The sequence below is a fragment of the Leptopilina heterotoma genome, unplaced genomic scaffold, assembly GCF_015476425.1.
Source record: "Leptopilina heterotoma isolate Lh14 unplaced genomic scaffold, ASM1547642v1 Lhet_97, whole genome shotgun sequence".
Classification (NCBI taxonomy): Eukaryota; Metazoa; Arthropoda; class Insecta; order Hymenoptera; family Figitidae; genus Leptopilina; species Leptopilina heterotoma.
Window position 1 is genome coordinate 344,987 of NW_025111203.1, and position 20,145 is coordinate 365,131.

The 20,145-nt window shown below is 24.5% G+C and overlaps 1 protein-coding gene across 2 annotated transcripts; it reads right to left on the minus strand.

Annotated features, from left to right (window-relative positions):
• Positions 1-257: 257 nt before the first annotated feature.
• LOC122512286 (carbonic anhydrase-related protein 10) lies at positions 258-19,081 on the minus strand. Of its 2 annotated transcripts, none has more exons than XM_043628036.1 (10): positions 18,750-19,081; positions 9,568-9,672; positions 9,432-9,482; positions 4,268-4,596; positions 3,965-4,060; positions 3,791-3,857; positions 3,559-3,713; positions 2,518-2,646; positions 2,301-2,346; positions 258-1,120 (listed from the first exon to the last, which is right to left on the minus strand). In XM_043628036.1, exons 2-10 carry the CDS (start codon positions 9,629-9,631, stop codon positions 1,104-1,106), a joined length of 954 nt encoding a protein of 317 aa, XP_043483971.1. In that variant the 5' UTR covers positions 9,632-9,672; positions 18,750-19,081; the 3' UTR covers positions 258-1,103. The 2 variants fall into 2 exon arrangements, with proteins under 2 accessions (XP_043483971.1, XP_043483970.1); XM_043628035.1 differs by having other exon boundaries at positions 18,358-19,079.
• Positions 19,082-20,145: the final 1,064 nt, after the last annotated feature.

Here is a 20,145-nt window from a genome sequence, read left to right on the forward strand (position 1 = left end):
ATTTGTATTGTTCAGAACTTTTATTTCACCAACTTTTTTATTATATCGAATTTTCTTTTGTTTCAATTTTCATTTATTTAACTATGAATTCGTCATTTCAGTATATAAAAACTGTTTTTATGTAGATATAAAAATAAATAAACGTTCTATTTTCAATTTTTATATTTTAATAAAAATAATTTACAAATCAATAATTAAATTTATTAAAATTGATTTAATAGTAAATATTTACAAAAACAAATAATGATGTTATTTACTTTACAGTAAGTATAGAATTTGATCTTAAAACAAATTTTCAGGTTGGCTAGATAGGTAATCGTATTCTAATTTTGACAAGTCTGCAATTGGGGCACCGTAATTAGGTCAAGCAGCTTTTTCAACATTCGGTAATTGGAATATACCTATGCAATATTTTCATTGTCAATTAATTTTTAAAACTATTTTAATATTACATCCATTGAATTAACTCAATGACAGTCTCAACCCTGCATAATGCAGAGAGCAATTCAGTAATTGCAAATTTTAACCCAATTCGAAAGACATCATTTTTAAAGTTAAATCACTTTAAAAATTTTGCCTCATACGTAAATAATAGGTGTTATTGCAAAAAATGAACATGTACATTTATAAAGTTTTATTAAAAGAATATAGTATAAACTCTTAGGTCGCCAATGCGTTTCAATTTCTTGCGTATTTTATACACACTTCGATTTTTCACGCAAGCATCGATAGTCATAGCTTTTAATATTTATCGGTTTTATATATATAATAATATACAATGTACATAATATTATATAATATGATTATGTAATATTATATACATATACACTATATTATATAATATACAATATAATATATAATATTTCATATACTCTTACGTCACTTTCTCTAAGTAACTAGGGGATATCTTTACTGGAGAAATACTTGGCAATGCACGAGTAATTAGTTACTACGAAGCAATTTTCTGACCACACACGGTAACGCGCAAGTTGAGCGCACGTTTTGATATGTTACGTCCTTCTTATGTCAAATATTTATTTTCTTCTTTTTTGGAAGTTAAAGCGTAATGCAGTGAAAAAGTCATCATTTCTTCTCTGTCAGGATTATTTCCAACTGTTTGCTGAAAGAACATAAAAATACACCTGTTAATATTAGTAAAGTATGTACGTAGTACCTGGGAGATTTTTCTGAAAGTGTCATTTTGGATGTCTTCATTTATTTTAGAAAATCTACTTTAGAATAATTGGATTTGAATTGGATTTGAAAGAATTATTGTAATTTAAGTGTACATAAGTTCATCAAGTGTATCAACTTTCAGAAGAATCAACTGTCTGTGTGATAATTGTATTGACTTATTAATAATAGCGAGTAAGAAAATCAGCAGGAGGATTTAAAAATTGAACTATTGATTCATTTTGGCGAGAATCTAGAAATTGAAAAACTCATGTTTTTTTTATACAGAAGTTTCAAGAATATCTAACTAGTTATCAAGAGTTTCAAATTTTAAAGAAATATTTTTTCGTTAACTTAAGAAAAATATTAAAAATATAAAAACCAATCTGATGATTATTAAATTTTTTGATGAAATAGTATACAATAGATAGTAAATAATTTTACTTTCTATATAAAATAAGTTTTATTTGTAAATCGCTCATATTCCTTTCATCTTTTATAGCTCGAACAGTTTGAAATAGTATGGCTCATATATAACTCTTGTTACACTTTTTTACTTTGTAATAAAGTATTTTGTTTCACTCTTAAGGGGTTACACAACTCTAAGCGCAAGAAATAAATGGTTCAGAATTCAAATGGTTTTCAGAAGTTTTTCAGGAATTTATTAAGTATAGAACTTTTAATCATTTATTAGTATTTAATACGACTATTAAGATTTATAAATTATCAAAAGTGCTTCTAAAAAATTAAAAGTGATCTAGGTATATGTGAGCTTTTCAGGTAGTGCTGTAAAACTCAATCGCCTCTCTACTTATTCTTTTAATTAAAGACCCAGTTGGCAAGGGATAACCAAGGTTTTTTTTTGATATTCTGAAGACATCTTATGATTCAAAGATTTCTTTTGAACATAAGGTGTCTGTGGAACGTTTTTTAAATGGACATAAGCTCCTAAAGACATCGTGATGCTTGGATTATAATTATTATTAACTTAATTAATTTTTAATTAAATTATTAAACTCTAAAAAGTGCTTAATATTTTTATATTAAAGTATCAATTAAATATTTAAGAAATTTTAATGTTATATTCCATGCTATTGGGGTTAACCTTTTCTATTAAAAAAACCTACCTTTGTAGTACGCATCTCTGTGCATAGTTGGACAATTTTTAGGTCCCTAAAACAAAGTAAAATAAATTAATATAACCAATTCTAATATCCGTTATTTTAAAAATCTGGCTTTAGATTTAAGCGTTCATTTGTTTGAATTTTATAGGAAAAATTTCTGCAACATTTACTTCATCTTTTGAGTTACTTAAAATAAATTATGTAAACATATGTTCTTTACCTGCACATTAAAATTTATATTCGTTCGAACAGGTCGATGATGAAGAGGTTGCGGTGGTCTATAATTATTTCCAAGAGGCGCTTTTGGATTTTTCTTATCACCTTGCATTAATTTTCTCAAAGCGAGAAGCTGGGAAAACAAAACAAAAAATAGAAAAGATTAGATTTGATAGCTGACACAAGTTAAATTTTATTTAATTTTACTCGTTTGTCCACGTTTAATTTAATTTATTTGCTTGTGTGTTTATATTATTATTTATTTATTATTTTTTAATGTCTTGTGTGATAATAATGTTTTGTCTATTCATGGATTTTATTTTTTGTGATTATTGTGAATGGATTTTTTCTTTGTTGTTGGTTCGTAATTTTTTAATTTTTTATTATTTAATTTTTATAATTTTTAATTTTTTAAATTTTTTATAATTTTTTATTATGTAATTTTATTATTTAATTAATTTAATGAATTAAAAATTTTCTTTTATATATTAATTTCAAGTTATTAGTAGTTCCAATTTATTATTTACTTTAATTTTGATTTTCACTCTATTATTTTTCCATTTTAGTTATTATTGACTCCAATTCCTATTGTTTTCCAACGTTTATGGGTTTTACGTAATAATTGACAAATTTTATTTTTATAACGATTTTTATATTTTTATGTCGATTTGAAAAAGATGATGTAAACAATATCACTGATTTATTTCGGTAAGAAATTTCAAACTCTTATTATTTTGTATTTATTATAATTCATAATATTGTATTAATTTGTAAATTTGTTTATCACATTTTAAAATTTTTATATTATTGTTTGATAGACTCCCTGAAGAGGAAATCGTTGAGATTTCGAAACGTTGGAGAAATATATAAAATAACATTTGATCCGAATGAATTCGTTTTTATTTACCTTACAAATAACTGCTCGGACGTAAAAAATTGATAATTAAAACAAAAAATAGTTGTAAATTCGATATATGTCGATTGCTTTAATGTACAATATTTTCTAGAAAATAATAATCCGCATCCCTGGTAATTTAAAATTTACCTGTTGTTTAGTAATGTAGATTGGTTTATTTAGAATAATCCATGTTGTAGTTTCATGACAAGCTGGCAGAGTAATTGAACCGTCATATGTCATGTAATGATTCGTATCCGGCAAAAGTTCTCGTACAGCAAAATTCAAAATATCCATAGAGTCACCTGTAAAATAATTGCGATAAATAAATTATATTTTGAATGATTTTCAATAATTTCATATACATAATAAATAATCATACCTCCGTAAACAATTTTGTCTAATTGCTCAGTAAAAATTCTTAAGCCTGGATTCGAGAGATCGCCTACCTAAAAAAATTCAAAGTATCGTGACGTATCACTTAAACTGATCTCGTCGCTGAATAATAATCAGAGGAACATGCGATATGTATATTGCTGAAAGATAAGTCACGTACTTGTAGCAGGAGGGATACTGCTACTATGCCTTGTGCTCGATGTAAGGCTTCCGAAAAATTATTATACAATTGAGAGTTAAATCCAAAAATCTGCATCTGAAATTAAAATTTCGAACATAGTTGAAAATTTTTTAAATTTTACTTCAATCAAATTTTACTTCAATTTAAAATAACGTCATATATTATGAAAATGTTCAAATAGAAAACGTGAAATATAATTTTTAATTAATCAAGTTAACCAATTATTCACTGTACATAAAATTGCTTGGATGAAATATAAATAATAAAGAAATATTGACTCACTTCGGCTGGAAATGCATATCCATCGACTGTATGCTCACTCCCGCTTTCATCGTATAATCCATAGTGAAGGTGAATTTCATGAAATTGATATCGGTAACTGAGAGAGCCGCCAGAAATATTTACAGGATGTCTTGTTTCATTATCCACGGTAAAAACTACGCTGTGTCCGGTGTTGGTAAGAATGCCCTTTACGCGATGTTTATCCAAATGAAGTGGCTGAAGATTGGGGTCGAATAATAGTCTAGACGGTTCCAAATTTACAGGAGATTGTCTCCTTCCTTTATTGCAGAGTGACCATTCGGGATTTATAAGACCCCAGAAAGCAGGACCTGTTACATCAACGTTTTTATTAATCAAATTGATAAGAAATAGAAATTTTTGTTTTTTGCTTCGGATTTCTATATGAGTCTTATTTATTAAAAATTTTCAGTTTGTGTAAATCATTTATATCCCGAACCTAATCGGTTTGTTCCGAATGCATTGTTCAGACAATATTGCATAGAATATTCGACTAATTATTAAAAATTCGTCTGCCAATATAAACGTATAAACCAATATTGTCTGAATATTGCCTGAACATTGCAAGTAATATAATTTTCGCTGAAGATTAAAATTTAACATTTCCCTACACATGGACAACAACCACATAAGGCCTAAGCACAATAGGTTCGCGAAAGTCGTTCGCGAACGCAAAGCATGAGTTAGAAAAGGACAGAGATATATTTGTGTCCTTGTCTATCTCATGTGTCTCGTTCGCAAACGACTTTCGCGAACCTATTGTGCGTTGGAGTGTTCATGAGCTTCGCTACTCAATATTTCTAACCTCGCTGAGCGAGGTCCTATATTGGATTACAAAAAAATGGTCATGTCGTGTTTATTTAAAATTTACTGTGTTTATTGAAAGTTTAGGTGTCACTGAATAAGAATATACCAGAAAAACTTTTTTTCATTCGGTCATTCCCTTAAAAAACGAGTTTAAAGTCTCAAAAAACATTATTTTTAGCACTTTTTGAGGCAGCGTAACAAAGAAACGCAAAAATCTCTACAAAAGCTTAAATAAAAGCTTAAACCTTCAACTTTATGGCTCAGAACTGAAAAGTACTTAAATAAGCACTTCTATAGGAATTAAGATTCTCAAATTCAATAACTTATGAGAATATATTATAATTCTCTGATTATAATAAAACATGAAGAAATCGATCACTCCGAGTCTCCGACTCGGAGTGATCGATTTCCTCATGTTTCATAATAAATTTAAGATGACAGAGTAATAAAATCATTATTTTATTTCATAAGAATATTTTAACTATAAATTCAATTTTTCAAAGATTTTAATTTTAACCCTTTTCAAAATTCAATTATTTCTAAAAATTCACGCTATAATGTTTTTAATATTCAATAATTTAAAATTTTAAGTTTTTTTATCTTATTTTTTTTTATTTTTTTTTTATCAGTTTTAATTAGAAAATTTCCCGAGACTTCAATTATTTAAATACAAAAATAAATAATTTATTCAGTAATTGCATATTTTTTAAAATTGAATTTTTATGAAGAATTTTATCAAAATTTTTAATAATAATAATTGAATTCTTTCGGCGAATTTAAAGAAAATTGTAAGAATACATGCAATTTTCTATCATTTTATTTAAAATTTTATAAAAATAATTGAAATTCTGCGATAAGTTTTGTTATTTATGAAAATAATTGAATTCTTGCAGGCGAATTTTATTAAAAATCTTTTTAAAGAATTGAATTCATGTGAAGAATTTTATTTGTGAAAATAATTAAATTCCAGAGAAAAATATTATTATTTATGAAAATATAATTAATTTCTTGTGAAGAATTTTATTCAAATTTTTTTAAATAATTGAATTTTTCAGAATCTTTAAAAATAATTAAATTCTATCTAGAAATTTCATTAAAAAATTGAAAATAATTGAAAATCTTACAAAGAATTAAAAAACATGTTTTTTTTATATAATTAAATTCCTGTGAAAATGTTTATTTTTGAAAAAAATTGAATTCTTGGGAAGAATTTTGTTAAAATTTCTGAAATAATTGAATTATTGTTTAGAAGAATTTTATTTTTTATGAAAATAATTTAATTGTTTCGAAGAGTTTTACAAACATTTTGTGACAATAAGTGTATTTCTAGAAAAAATGTATTTTACGAAAATAATTGTATTCTATGACCGATTTTATTATAATTTTGCAAATTTATAAAGCATTTTATCAAAATTTTTAAAAATAATTGAATTCTCAAGAATGAAAATAATTGATTTCTACCAAAGAATTTTATTTAAATTCTTTTATATAATTGAACTCCCATAAAAAATTTATTTGTGAAAATAATTAAAATTCTTAAGAAGAAAAGTATTGAAAACAATTGAATTGTTTAGGGAAATTTTATTAAAATTGCAATTTAATGAACTATATCTTGTAAAGAATTTTGTCAACATTTTTTTAAATAATAGAATTATTAAAAGAATTTTATTAAAATTTTTCGAAATAATTGAAAATCTGAGACTATTTTTTTCAATTATCTTTTATATATTTGAATTCTTTCGAGAAACTTCATTAAAAAATTTGAAATAATTGAATTGATGCGAATAAATTTATAAAAAAAATTAATAAGTAATTGAATTTCTGTTAAATTTTTATTAAAATTTTGTTTAAATAATAGAATTCTTTTGGAAAATTTTATTAAAATAGTACCCAAGGAGCACGTAAGCTTATCTTGACATCACTGTAATATTACATTGGAGATTCGTTATATTACACTGTAATATTACAGTGATCTTACTGGGATATCAAAATGTCCGCCTGGAGGTAATATTACGTTGTTATATCAAGAGAATATTACCTGGTAATATTAAGGTAATATTAACGTAATGTTAAGGTAATATTCAGATAAAATTAGAATAATTTTATAATTTAGAAAAAAACATTTCACAAAGCTGGACTTGAACCCTGAACCTTGCGCACAGTAATCAAGAGTCTTACCACTGAGCCAAACTTACTTGTAGTGTATTAAGATTTTTGATAAAATATGAAGAACTTTAAAAAACTTACAAAGATTATATACCGTCGAGAATCTTAATACACTACAAGTAAGTTTGGCTCAGTGGTAAGACTCATGATTACTATGCACATGGTTCTGGGTTCGAGTCCAACTTTGTGAAATGTTTTTTTCTAAATTATAAAATTATTCTAATTTTATCTGAATATTACCTTAACATTACGTTAATATTACAGTGTAATATTACCTTAATATTACCAGGTAATATTCTCTTGATGTAACAACGTAATATTACCTCCAGGCGGACATTTTGATATCCCAGTAAGATCACTGTAATATTACAGTGTAATATAACGAATCTCCAATGTAATATTACAGTGATGTCAAGATAAACTTACGTGCTCCTTGGGTAGTTATCAAAAATAATTGAAATGAGGAAAATGCATTTTATTTTTGAAAATAATTGAAATTTTGCCAAGAATTTTATTAAATTTTTTGAAAATAATTGAATTTTTGAGAAGAATTTTATTATTTATAAAGATAATTGAAATTTTGACGAAAATTTAAAAAAAATTTTGAACATATAATTGAATGTATGCGAAGTTATTTAAAAAGAAATTATTGTCAAAAATAGAAAAAATTGAAGGATTTGTATTAGAATTCTTGTCAATTTCATAGTTTATAAGGCAAATAAAAAAGACATAAAAATTCAGAATTTTCCTATAAATTCCAAAAATTTAATTTTTTCCAGTAATTTTAGTAAAAATCCCTGACTTTTCCCTGAATTTCTTGACTTCCCTGACTTGTGGCAACCCTGTTACACATATAAATGTCCCGGAAAAATAAGAAATCTGTCCTGGAATGTCCTGAAAATGTCCTGGAATTTTAAGTCATATTTTCAGTAGACACCCTGTTATATCGAAAAATATTATATGTATATTAAATATTAATAATAAAATATTTAAGCATTTCATTATTATTTCATTTTTTTAAGGATTTTTGAAATATTCTCTTAGAGATCATAACAATTTATTCTCGTTAAGAATATTTTATATCATAGTATCGGCAAGAAGATTGTTTACTCTTCTATAATAAAAAGATTTATAAAGGCACACGTTGGAATTACCCTTATCAGAAATCAGAGACATAATTTTCTGATTTTACTTTAAAAATTCTTTAATGTCCACATGTTTTAAGAGTATTGTTCATCTTTAGTAAACTGCCTCTTGACTTTTCCATCCACTTTTTAAATGCGATTAAAGTGATTACTATTTTTTCAATAAATTATTGTTTCTAATAAATAATTAAAACACTTATATTTTTACCTGGAATTCTTAATACTTTACCCTTGTTTCTTTCTTTTAATTGACAGCAGAATATTACAAGTTATTATATTGCTTTATGAACAGAAGTTTTAAAAATTAGGCCTATTATTATATTCCGAGGGCCGACCTAAATTTACACCTGGGAAGTGGCGAGTTCGATATTCACTAGCGTCAGAATTTTTAATATGTTTATAAAATATTTGGGATATTGTTAAGATACATGCGATAATTGTGTGATAAATTGAGGTTCATTATCAATGTATGTTAATTGTACAATTACTTATTGATCAATACGCAGGTTGGCACGACTATTGGTTAATAAAGTTGCTCTGAGTGACAATTCACTTCTGGGAGATTGTTTTTTTTATGTTACTTCCAATTGATAGCTTGTTTCATTAAAATTTTTCTAAAAACAAAGTTAAGCAATGTTTTAGAATATAAAAATATTATATAGTGCCTCAAAATAAATTTGTAATTCAAGAAATACCAAAATCCTTACTTTTACCACTAATTTCAATTTTAATTGGTTTAATTTTTGACACGAACTTATCAGGACTTTCAAAAACCAGATTAATTCTGAATTATACTAGATTGTATACCAATTCTGCACATACGCCCGACCAGATTAATCTGGATTACAATGGACTCAATTCGGATTTACAGGCAGCCTAGATATATTTCGCACAATACTGTACTAAACCCCATGATAAAAACTTGATTCATTCAAGACTGATTCGTATATATCCAGAATAAATTCAGCTTTTATTTAAAATTTGTGGATTATTTTTTTAAGGGTTATTTTCATTTTTTTTACACCTACCAGAAATACCATCATATGTCCACCATTCTTCCCAACTAACAGGTTTCGACTCTATAAAAAATATATGAAAATTAAATTATGAAATAAAACATATATTATACGTGGAAAAAAATAAATTTCTTATAATTTCTCGTACCTTGAAGTAGAACTAGTATAAAAACTCCTAACACACTCAGGAAGACAGTACTATGTTGACACATTTCCAACGAAGACGTCAATTAATCATTATTAATAAGCATTCCTGAAACACAAATGGAATTCAAATATTAAAAAATAATTCTCAGCCTATTTCTAAATTTTCTTCTATAAATAGAATAATAATTATTAATAAAAGTGGAATGTAGAACAATGTAGATAACAATTACTGAGATTTTGAGTGTCATCTTTTTTATTAAATGTAATCTTTAGTAAAGTATTCCTGAAAAATGACAAATACAATAAAGAAACTCAAAATGTTAAGAATGATTATGGTATGAATACTTTATGATTCAAATTCTGAGTGAGAATCGTCAGTTACTAAAAATTTGAAATCCCTTTCGCGATCCTATATATCAGCATGAACTAAATTCATACTCAGCTCAAAAACGTGCTATAAAGTACAAAAATATTTTAGGTTGTTGGAAAGGGAATGAGAAAATGTCCAAATCAAAATTTATAAAAAATGGCTAGAAATATAAAAGCCCAAGTTCGCCATTTTAGTCACAATTTAAGAAAAGTAATAATAAATATTTTAACATAATTTTTTTTTATTTTGTTCCCCAGATGCCAAATTCATTTCTAAAAGAATCATTTTTTTTAAATTATAGGCCGCAACGTCTTTATTCAAAATATAATGCTCTGACCCAAATGACAAATTGAATAAATAATCAATAAAAGTTTATGAAAAATATTTTACTTGCAAAAAACTGAACTATATCTTATACATTTACCGATACCACGATATTCGTAAGAAATTGTTCAAATCTATTCCGCATGATGGTTGTTTACTGAATATTTCGCAATTAATACAAGAAGATATAAGATGAGTGAGTTCAATGAAATACAAGTCACTGTTTAAAACAAATGCAAAATTTTGTTAAAATTCTTGTTAATTTACAAGAACGTTCTTAGAATATTGTAATTTATTATTTTAGTCATTAGTATTCCAATAGTCGATTTCAATACCCAACATAATGACAGTTTATTTGTCAAAGTCTTAAACGGTCGATCGTCTCTTTAATTATCTCACACAGTTTTTTCATTTCCAAAGGGGACGGTTATGCTGTCGAAACGTTAAATTTATTGTTTTATTTTCCCAACTTGGAAAGATATTCACCAATTCTCATAAATAAAATTATATATTTAATATTCAGCTTTAATAATACAGTACGTAATGTGAAAATTAAAATTCTAATGTTAAACATTATATTGAACGGGAAATGTGAAACGTCACTCGGACGTTAATTTTGCTAGCATTAAAATATATAATATGTAATGATTTTACTATTTATAGAAAAGAAAATGTACATCTTATAATATCTACTTATTTCTCTTATTAAGAAGGATTAAGTAATAATTATTCACAATATTTTAATTCTAGTTCATGCTTAAAAGAAAAAAATTATTCCACTTTACTGATTTAATCAATCTGTAGAATTAACCTATTTTATTTGTTACGATAAAAAGGTCTTGTTAATTCTATTCTATATAAATATTTGGTTTATTTTAATAAATGCAAAAAAGTCATTTTATTACCCAAAAGAAAATTTTTATTTCAAGGTATTTGTTACTTTTAACTAAATTATTATTGTCTTGAATTATGAATATTATTTAGTTATAATTATAATATCCGCCATATTGGATTCGCGATTTTGAATTTTTAAAATCTGACTTTAAATTCTTAATCAGAGACACCGAAAATCACTGAGTAACAAGTTTAATGCTAATTTGAGTAATTTTGAAATAATTGGCCGCCATTTTGAATCCGACATTTTGAATTTTGAAAATGTTGCAAATCTGACTTCAGATTCGTTATCAGCGTCAAGGTTACCACAACATTGCAGGATAACATTTCGGCAACATCATTTCAATGTATATAATATTAACCAAAGTCCACAAATAATTTTCAAAAAATAAAAAATATATTATGTTTGAAAAAAAATTAAAACAATATAAAATTTTTAAAAAATTGCAAACAAAATTGCTTTTAACATATAATTTTTAAATAATTCGCCGTTTAAAGAGAGAAATGCCATTTCAATGGTGATATGCGAAAAGCATGTGGTTTCGAAAAAGTAGTGCAGAAAACTATGCAATTCCTACTGACATTTGAAGAAAGTTAATTTAATTTCGAAAAGGGACTTTCTTCAAATGTCATTGGCATAGTTGAACTTAAGTGGCATAGTTTTCAACACTTTCTGGAAAGCGGGGTATATTAATTTATCTTTTAGTCTAAACAGCATAGTTGTCCTTCTAAGGGATGGATTTTATTTTTTTTTGTCTGTAGATTCAAACATATTTCTAATCACGATTAACTAATTTTTTAAAATTTCAAAATTTTTTAAAAATCGTTTTTTGGTTATAAATTAAAAAAATATATTTACACCTACGTATAGATATTTTTCTTTGATTTTGATGAGTTTTTTAAAATCATCAAAATTTTACTATTTTCATTAAAATTGTTTTTATATTTTAATAATTTTTTCCTAAACTCTTTATACTAAAAATATACTCTAGTTCTAAATGTTTTTAAATCACAAATTAGCATAATTTTATAATTTAATAATTATTACTAGCCGATATAAAGTTCCTAAAAAATTGAAAAATCAAGTTTTTAAGTTAAAATTCTTATAAAAAGTGAAATGAAGAAAATTCTTTGAGCAATTTCAACCTATGCTTTTATGAATAAAACGGATCATAATTTATTCAAAAATTAAGTTTTTTATAGGTTTCGAGTGTGCTCTTTGTAATTCCGGTTCAAAAAAGGAATTCTGTTCAACCCAAAATTAATTTTAATTTTTTTAAATTTCGGTTTTAATTTAAAAAAACACTAAAAATTTTCATTTTTTCAAGTTTAATAATTATATTTACCCACAAAAAGGTGTATGAATATTGAATAAAATTCAATTCTCAACCATAGGTTCATAAAATAAATTGTACGCACTTTTAAGAAACGTAAACGTAAAATGTTATTGAATTCGACTAAATTTTGTTACCCGGGGGTTTTTGGGGTCGCCGATTACGAATTTGATGTTTGTTTTCAAAAATTCAAAATGGCGGATCCAATATGGTGGAAATTTTTTTTAAATTTATTCAATTGATATTGATTTTGTCACTCGGGAGTTTTCGGGGTCGCTGATTACAAATTCGATGTTAGCTTTCAAACATTCAAAATGGCGGATCCAATATGTCGGACATAAAAATTTTTTTAAAAATTTCATTGGCCTAAACCTTTTTATAGGTATAATATTGAATATTTAAGTATTTGATAAAATTTAAGTATATTTAACATTATTTTGTTAAAAAAATCAAAAATATTTGGCTTAATAAAGTCAGTTTATAAATTGAAGAAACAATTGCTTTTACACATGATTTAAAATTTCTGAGGAAAGCAATTTTAATGTTTAGTTTTATAATTAAAAACAATATAGTGAAGTTAAGCCTAAAGTCACACACTATGACGGAAAAGCTATCTCTGTATGTTATTACTCCGCCCCAACGATACTTGACTGGGATATTCTTAGATTAGGAAAATTCAAGTACACTCACTTCAACTATCGATCTATCTGCACCTGATCTCTCTTACACTCAATTTCATGCATCTGTTGCAAAAAAAAAAAATGAGAGGAAATTGTTTCCCTAAAATTAAAAGGAAATACGCTTTATATGTTTATTTTTACAAAAAAAGTGAATATTAAAAAAATATTCTTTTAAAAATTTACAATTTAGTTGAAAATAAATTTTTCTTTCTCAATTTTAATTTTTTAGAGAAATTTTACATTTTTTTTTGAAGCAACAACATCTAACACGCTCTATTTCTCAAGATAAACAGACTCATGACATGGACTGATTATATACACTTCAATTATATATACTTGAACCTTTACCTACAGAAAAAGGTCTTCTTTACACCTTGTCTGTGTTTTCTTTTTATTTTTATGTATTTTATCCAACGTCGTTTAAAATTACGTTAACGATATTCAAACGCTTCGTTTAGCATAAGGGAATTTTAAGCAACGTATAACTTTCAACGGACAAAATATTCTCATTAGAAGGTTAGTAAAGTTTCCTTGAAAATATGATGTTCATAAAACTTAAAGTTCATTAAATATATATAATAATTTACCATCAGGCACGTCGTTTTGGTCAAAACTTTTATGTCTTTTTTGTTAATAATTAAAATTAAATTTATTTATTCACTTTCAAGAGTCTTGTAGGTAATTGATAAATTAAATTTTTTATTTTTAGTCATAAAAATTAACTATATTAATAATCTCGCCGTATTCTTTTATTCATTCTGTCCGTAGTTTGAAGTTATAGTTTCTGTGTATGCTTTTGTTTTTTCTCTTTATAAAAAATATTGTTTGACAAATCGAAAATGTGCAGGTATTTTTTTTATTACGCAAATTATTCTCTTTTTTATTTACAAAAAATACTAGAAAATTGTTAATTGTTAAAAAATGTTGATTAAGTAGTAGGAAATATACCCATTTTATGCATAATTTTTATTTCTCAATAATAATATTGTTTAAAAAAAAATTTTTTTTTCCTTTGGGAAGAAGGTTTCTTAATATTCTTGTAGAAAATTCTCAAAATGGTTATTAAATTTTTTGAAAATAATAATAATTAGTATTGGTTTTCAGATTTTATAGAATTCGACTATTTTGGAATTAAATAAGACTAAATTTTATCTTCAGCGATCTTAACTTTGGAATTGAAAAAGAATTTATAAAAATTATTGTGTATTTTCAAAAAAGCAAAACGGAATTGATTGGAATTCATTTACATATGAAAATTGTTCTCGGTGGAGAATATATAAGGGAATTGGACAAAGCGATATTCTAAAGAATTGAATAAATTTCCTTTTCTGTAGAAAGATCAAAATTTTCAATTCTTTTTATAATACCTCGTTTTTTACTGGGTACTTTTTGTATAAAAGTGATTTGCGCGTCCTTTCGAATTTTTTTTTACAAGAACTATGTACTTTCATATTTTAGCAAAAAGGCGAATATAAATCTCGATGAGCAGTGAATAAAATTAAAAAAAAATTTTTTTTGCTGACCACCTTAATAAAGATCAGGGTAAAACAATGTTTGCAAATTTCATTCTTTATCATGATTAACACGTTTTTATGATTTCAAGAGAAATGTATAAAATTTATTAATTACATGAAAAATTTTCTGTTCATAAGCATTTGGATTTATGAGTTACATGAATGGTTTTATGAATAGTTATAAATGAATATGTTTTCGTAAGTTATGGGTTTTTTATGAGTTACATGAGAAACTTCAGGAGGTATTTACAAGTGTTTATGAGTTTATGGGTTATAAGAGAAACTATTCTTGAAAAAAAATAATTTAATTTAATTAAAGAAACATCGTAGACCAAAGAAGAATAAGTTCATTTTATGAACTACAAATTTAAATATTATATAGTTACAAAAGGAGTTTGTAATTTAATTTGCAATATTATCACTTGTTATTAAGAAAATTAAATACATATTTTAATGTGCAGAATAGTAAATATTGTTTAATAAATTAACGAATAGTGTTTATAACACTAGTATTTATAAATAAAATAAACTTTATACTTTATGATAGCGCGAAGAATAATGTAAAGATACTATAGTTAGTAATAATCATAATTTTCGTTTTTTTAGTAACTTAACTTAAAGAAATTCATTGTTGAATTTATATTAACGAATAGGTTTTTTCATGTTTTTAACGTGAATAATAATTTAATATTACATTTATAGTCATTTTTATGAAAAGCACTTTTTGTTTTTTTCAAATATAAAAACCGCTGCCAAGTGCTACTATATATTTAAATAAATTTTTGAGTACGTACGTTATTCTGGTGTTTACTTATAAATACATGATCTCATGCACATTAAAAAGTCAAATAATAAGACAATAAAAATCAAAACTCAAAAATATACTTACATTAAAATTTTAATTCAAAAACTATAAACAGTTACGTTTTTGAAAACGATTAATTTAAAAAAAAATGGTTTAATTTGGAATACAGGCCTTGAATCGACTTTAAAGTATAAAAAAAGTCGTTTTAGTTAAATAAAGATTTTTCTGACCATTTACTAATTTCTGAATTGAATTATTCAAAAATTAAGTAACTTTTAAAAATAAAAATATGTAAATAAATGTTATTTTTTTTTGTAACAAGAATTAAAATTATTTACATTTTAATTTCAAAAACATTGTACAATTTTATTATGTTTAAAAATTAAAATTACAACCCTTACAAAATTTAATTAAATTTTAAGAATTTAAAACTAAACTTTATTTTTAAATCAATAAATTGTTTTTAATAATTTTATGAAAGTTTTTAGAGAATTAAATTCTTTTCTTTTAAAGTTATTAAAATGAATTATTTATTAAAAATGTCTAACATAAAATATTAGAAATAATTAAATTTTTAAAAATTATAACAAAAATATTCTTAAAATTAATATTTTTAAAAGGTTTAAAATAATTTTTGAATGATAATATATTTTTTAATTAAGAATATACTATATATATAATTCAAAATTTTTTGAATAATAATAATTTGAAGAATTAATGAAACTTTTTGACGAGAATGAATTTTTTAAAATAATTTTTAGAAAATATTAAAATATAATTAAGTGTTTGCAGAATTTTAATTGAATAAATTATAAAAATAATGGTTCTCTATAAAATTTTTTTTTTTTATAAAATTTATAATTCATTTTTGTATATAATTATGTATTTACATTTTCAAAATATGTAATTGAAAATAATTGAATAGGGAAAGAATCTAAATATACTTTTTTTAAAGCTAATTTTCACTTTGACTTTGACTTTTCATCATAAAATTTTTGAGATTGAGAATTTAATGATTCTTAAAATTTTTTGAAATTTGATTTTCAAAAGCTTTCATAAAGTACTCATAAAAGCTAATACTTTAATAAAATTTTATAAAATTTTAATAAAAATTTTTTAAATAATTTGAAGAATAAAACATTTTGACAAAAATAAATTTTTATGCAAAATATTAAAATATAATTAAGTTTTTGGAAAATTTTAATTAAAACTTATGAAAAAAATTGTTTTATCTATAAAAATTTTAAAAATTCTAAAAGATTAGATTTTTGAAAAATTTTTAATGTATACTTGTTTTCTGTAGATATTTACATTTTCAAAATATGTAATTGAAAATAATTATTGAATATAAAATAATCTTTGTATACTTTACTTAAAGCTAATATTTTCATTTTGATTTTTCGTTATAAAATTTTTGAGATTGAGCATTTAATGATTCTTAAAATTTTCAATTAAAATATTATTTAAAATTTGATTTTTAAAAGCTTTAATCAAGTACTCATATAAAAGCTATTATTTTAATAAAATTTTATAAAATTTTAATTATTTGAAAACTTTTTCATTACATCCATTATCATTACATTACATTATCTTAGAAAAATTATTTAAAAATAAATTTTAAAAGATTTGACTAAAGTTATTTTTCACACTATAAAAATCGAAATGAAATTTTTAAAAAGTGGTATTTTATTGCAATATTTGAAAAAGAAGTCGAAAAAGTCCCATTTTTAATTTTTATAACCTTTATATAATTATAACTCTATAAATAAAATTAAAAGAGAATGTTCGATAATAGATAAAAAGATGCGTCTTAAAAAACTCCACATAATGGAAGAAAAATATTCATAAGTATCCTAGTATATTTTTAAAGTGCTATGCAAAAAAAATTTTATAAAAAAATCAAAGAATTAAAATGTAAAAAATATTTATAAGAATACAACAAAACTATTTCTATAAGTTGTCTTCCAAAGAGACGTAAAACATAATACAAAAATTTCCTATGGTTATTCTAGTTTCGAAGGAATATGATGAAGAATGTAATGTTGACACACTACACACACATAGGGACATTTTTTATAAACACGGTTTTGTATTCCTGAAAAGGAAAAATATTGAAATCAATAAAAAAATTAAAAATTTTCAATCATACAAAGCTTATGAGGAAGCAACTGTTATTAATAATTATATATTTACCACGGTAAGAAGGTAAATTGTATTAGGGATAGGCCATGCAATGACATTTTGGTTCTATGAACGATCTTTAAAAAAAATTTATGTTATAAATGAAAATGACTATTGTTTTTTATATTTAAACAAAAAACTAATTTTTATGATCAACAATTCACTACAACAATTGTCATTATTTGGTAACATACATTATTTTATATATTATTTATATTTTATATGATATTTTGCGTCAGGAGGACAATCCTTCCTATAAAATAAGTCTTGAAATTTTTTTGATAATTAACTGATTATTTTATTCATACATTTTACTTGCACTTATTTAATTTTTAGAGAAAATGTAAAATTTAGCTTTACTTTTAGTTTGCTGAACAAATTTTAAATTGTTTAAACGATAAAATAATTTAAAGAATTAGGAAGTTTATTACTAAATTATTACGAGTTTTCTGTTTAAAATTTATAAGAATTAAGAAAGCGGTTTTCCAGCTATGAATATTTGAACATTGTTAAGAAAGTTTAAAACTTAATTATTTTTCTAAATGAACTGTCGGGGATTTTTATTTTATATTCCCAAGAATCAAGAGACAAAATAAGACATCTTCTGTTTTTTCTCAGAGAATATATTCTTATAAACGGTATATTAGTAATTAATTATTATAATTCATAAATTTTAGTGTTATACTTACACAATTTTTAAAACTTCTACTCCAATTATATTCGCCATCGATTAAACGCCACGAAAGTTCGCCACCCACATGTTTTCGACTAATGGACTGGTTGATTATGGGGAAGTGGAACACCAAAAAAAAAGATTTTTTTTGACATTGTCGGAATTTAATTAAAATCTCATATAAATACACTTGAAAGTGGAAACAAGTGAAATGATAATTTTTTTTTTAATTTCGCGCACTTGAAAAATGTATCTTGGAACAAGATTTTATAGAAATCAATAAATGGCAATAGACTTTACAATGCCACCGGTGTCGACGATATGGCAGTATCCTGTCAGCAAGGACCTCTTATAGTCTAAGTTGCAAACATTTTTCATCTAAATGAAACGAGCTTAGCGAATACTGACCCCAGACAATGCAGAAGAGGAAGTATCTCTCTCTCCGCCTCCTTGGGGATGCTATGAACTCGCGAGGCTCGTGTCACTAAACTCGATTGAAATAATTTTGTTAAAAAACGCTGAAGGTACGACAAAGAAGCAACTAACTGCCCTCCGGACAACTGTGAGGTGCTGTTATCTCATCTGCGCAAGCTCCTGCTACCTTCGTTCATTCTAACTCCGCTTCGTCCTCCGAATTACCTTTATACTACACTTTTACCTTTTATTTTCAATTTATTACTTATTCTCACATGCCATAACATACTATTGAGGCAATGTTTCCTCAAAGTTACAATAAAAAGTAAAATGACATTTTCTTACAATATTGAGTCAATTATTTATTAAAATGTGCCTTGAGAGAAAATTGACCGTTAAAATTCAAGACCAGATGTACAAAAAATTAAAAAAATTTTACACACATCGATGAATATAAATGGATATATAAAATGTAAAAAAAATACAAGAGAAAAAAAGGCACATAAAATTGGGTCATCTTATAGATAAATCGAAGCCAGCGACGATAGTGCATATCTATCATTCATTTTTTTTTTATTAAAAAATTAATAAAAAAATTGATATTATTTAAATAATTCTGAACACATGAATAACTTCCTTATTTATATATCTACACAGCCCATAATATTTCCTAAATATTTCTAAGATTTAAAATAAGTTTTTGAAATATTTGTGCATTTCCCTGTGAGGAAACATCAGCATCACATCAATGTTACAGGAATATTACACTAAAAATTTTCTCGAAATGTAAGATTACAAATTACAGCAAAATTTCAATAAAAAAATTTTAAAATTTTAAAAAAAATTTAAAAGAATTTAAAATAATTAAATTTTTCTATTAAAATATTTTCATTTATTATTAATTTTGCTTCCTCATAGAAGCATTACCAAAAATTACCAATCTCGATTTTTTTGGCACATCTGTTATGTTTTTTGACCTCAGGAATTTAAAAATTAGTTTTAAAAAATGTCATTCCGTATATGTGTGTAAACATTACATTTTCATAAATATTCTCGAGACTGTGAAGAGCTTTAGGGGTGAAATCTTTTTAAATTTTAGGTCTCACGTGCAGACATAAAATGAGAGTATACTTTGAGCCAGATTAAGAAAGATTAACTTATTTTTTTGCATTTTGAAAATCTGAAAAAACATTCTTTTGCCCATAACATTTAACATTATTACTTTCTCATATATGATGTTAATTTAAGAACCTCATTAACAAAATATTACTTTTTACAGGGAAATTTTCGACAACTATTCGCCTTAGGACTTAGGTTCACTTTATTCATGATCTGGTAAAAAAGCGTCATAGAAAACATTAGAAAATACATATATAAATCTTCTTGTCCT

What these genes read in the sequence shown, in the direction of transcription:
- LOC122512286 (XM_043628036.1), bottom strand. Translation starts at nt 9,631, where the DNA reads ATGTGTCAACATAGTACTGTCTTCCTGAGTGTGTTAGGAGTTTTTATA. An exon ending in GACATATGATGGTATTTCTG is followed by an intron (nt 4,597 to 9,431) that starts GTAGGTGTAAAA and finishes TTGATGTAACAG; the next exon opens with GTCCTGCTTTCTGGGGTCTT. An exon ending in ATATAAATTTTAATGTGCAG is followed by an intron (nt 2,347 to 2,517) that starts GTAAAGAACATA and finishes ACTTTGTTTTAG; the next exon opens with GGACCTAAAAATTGTCCAAC.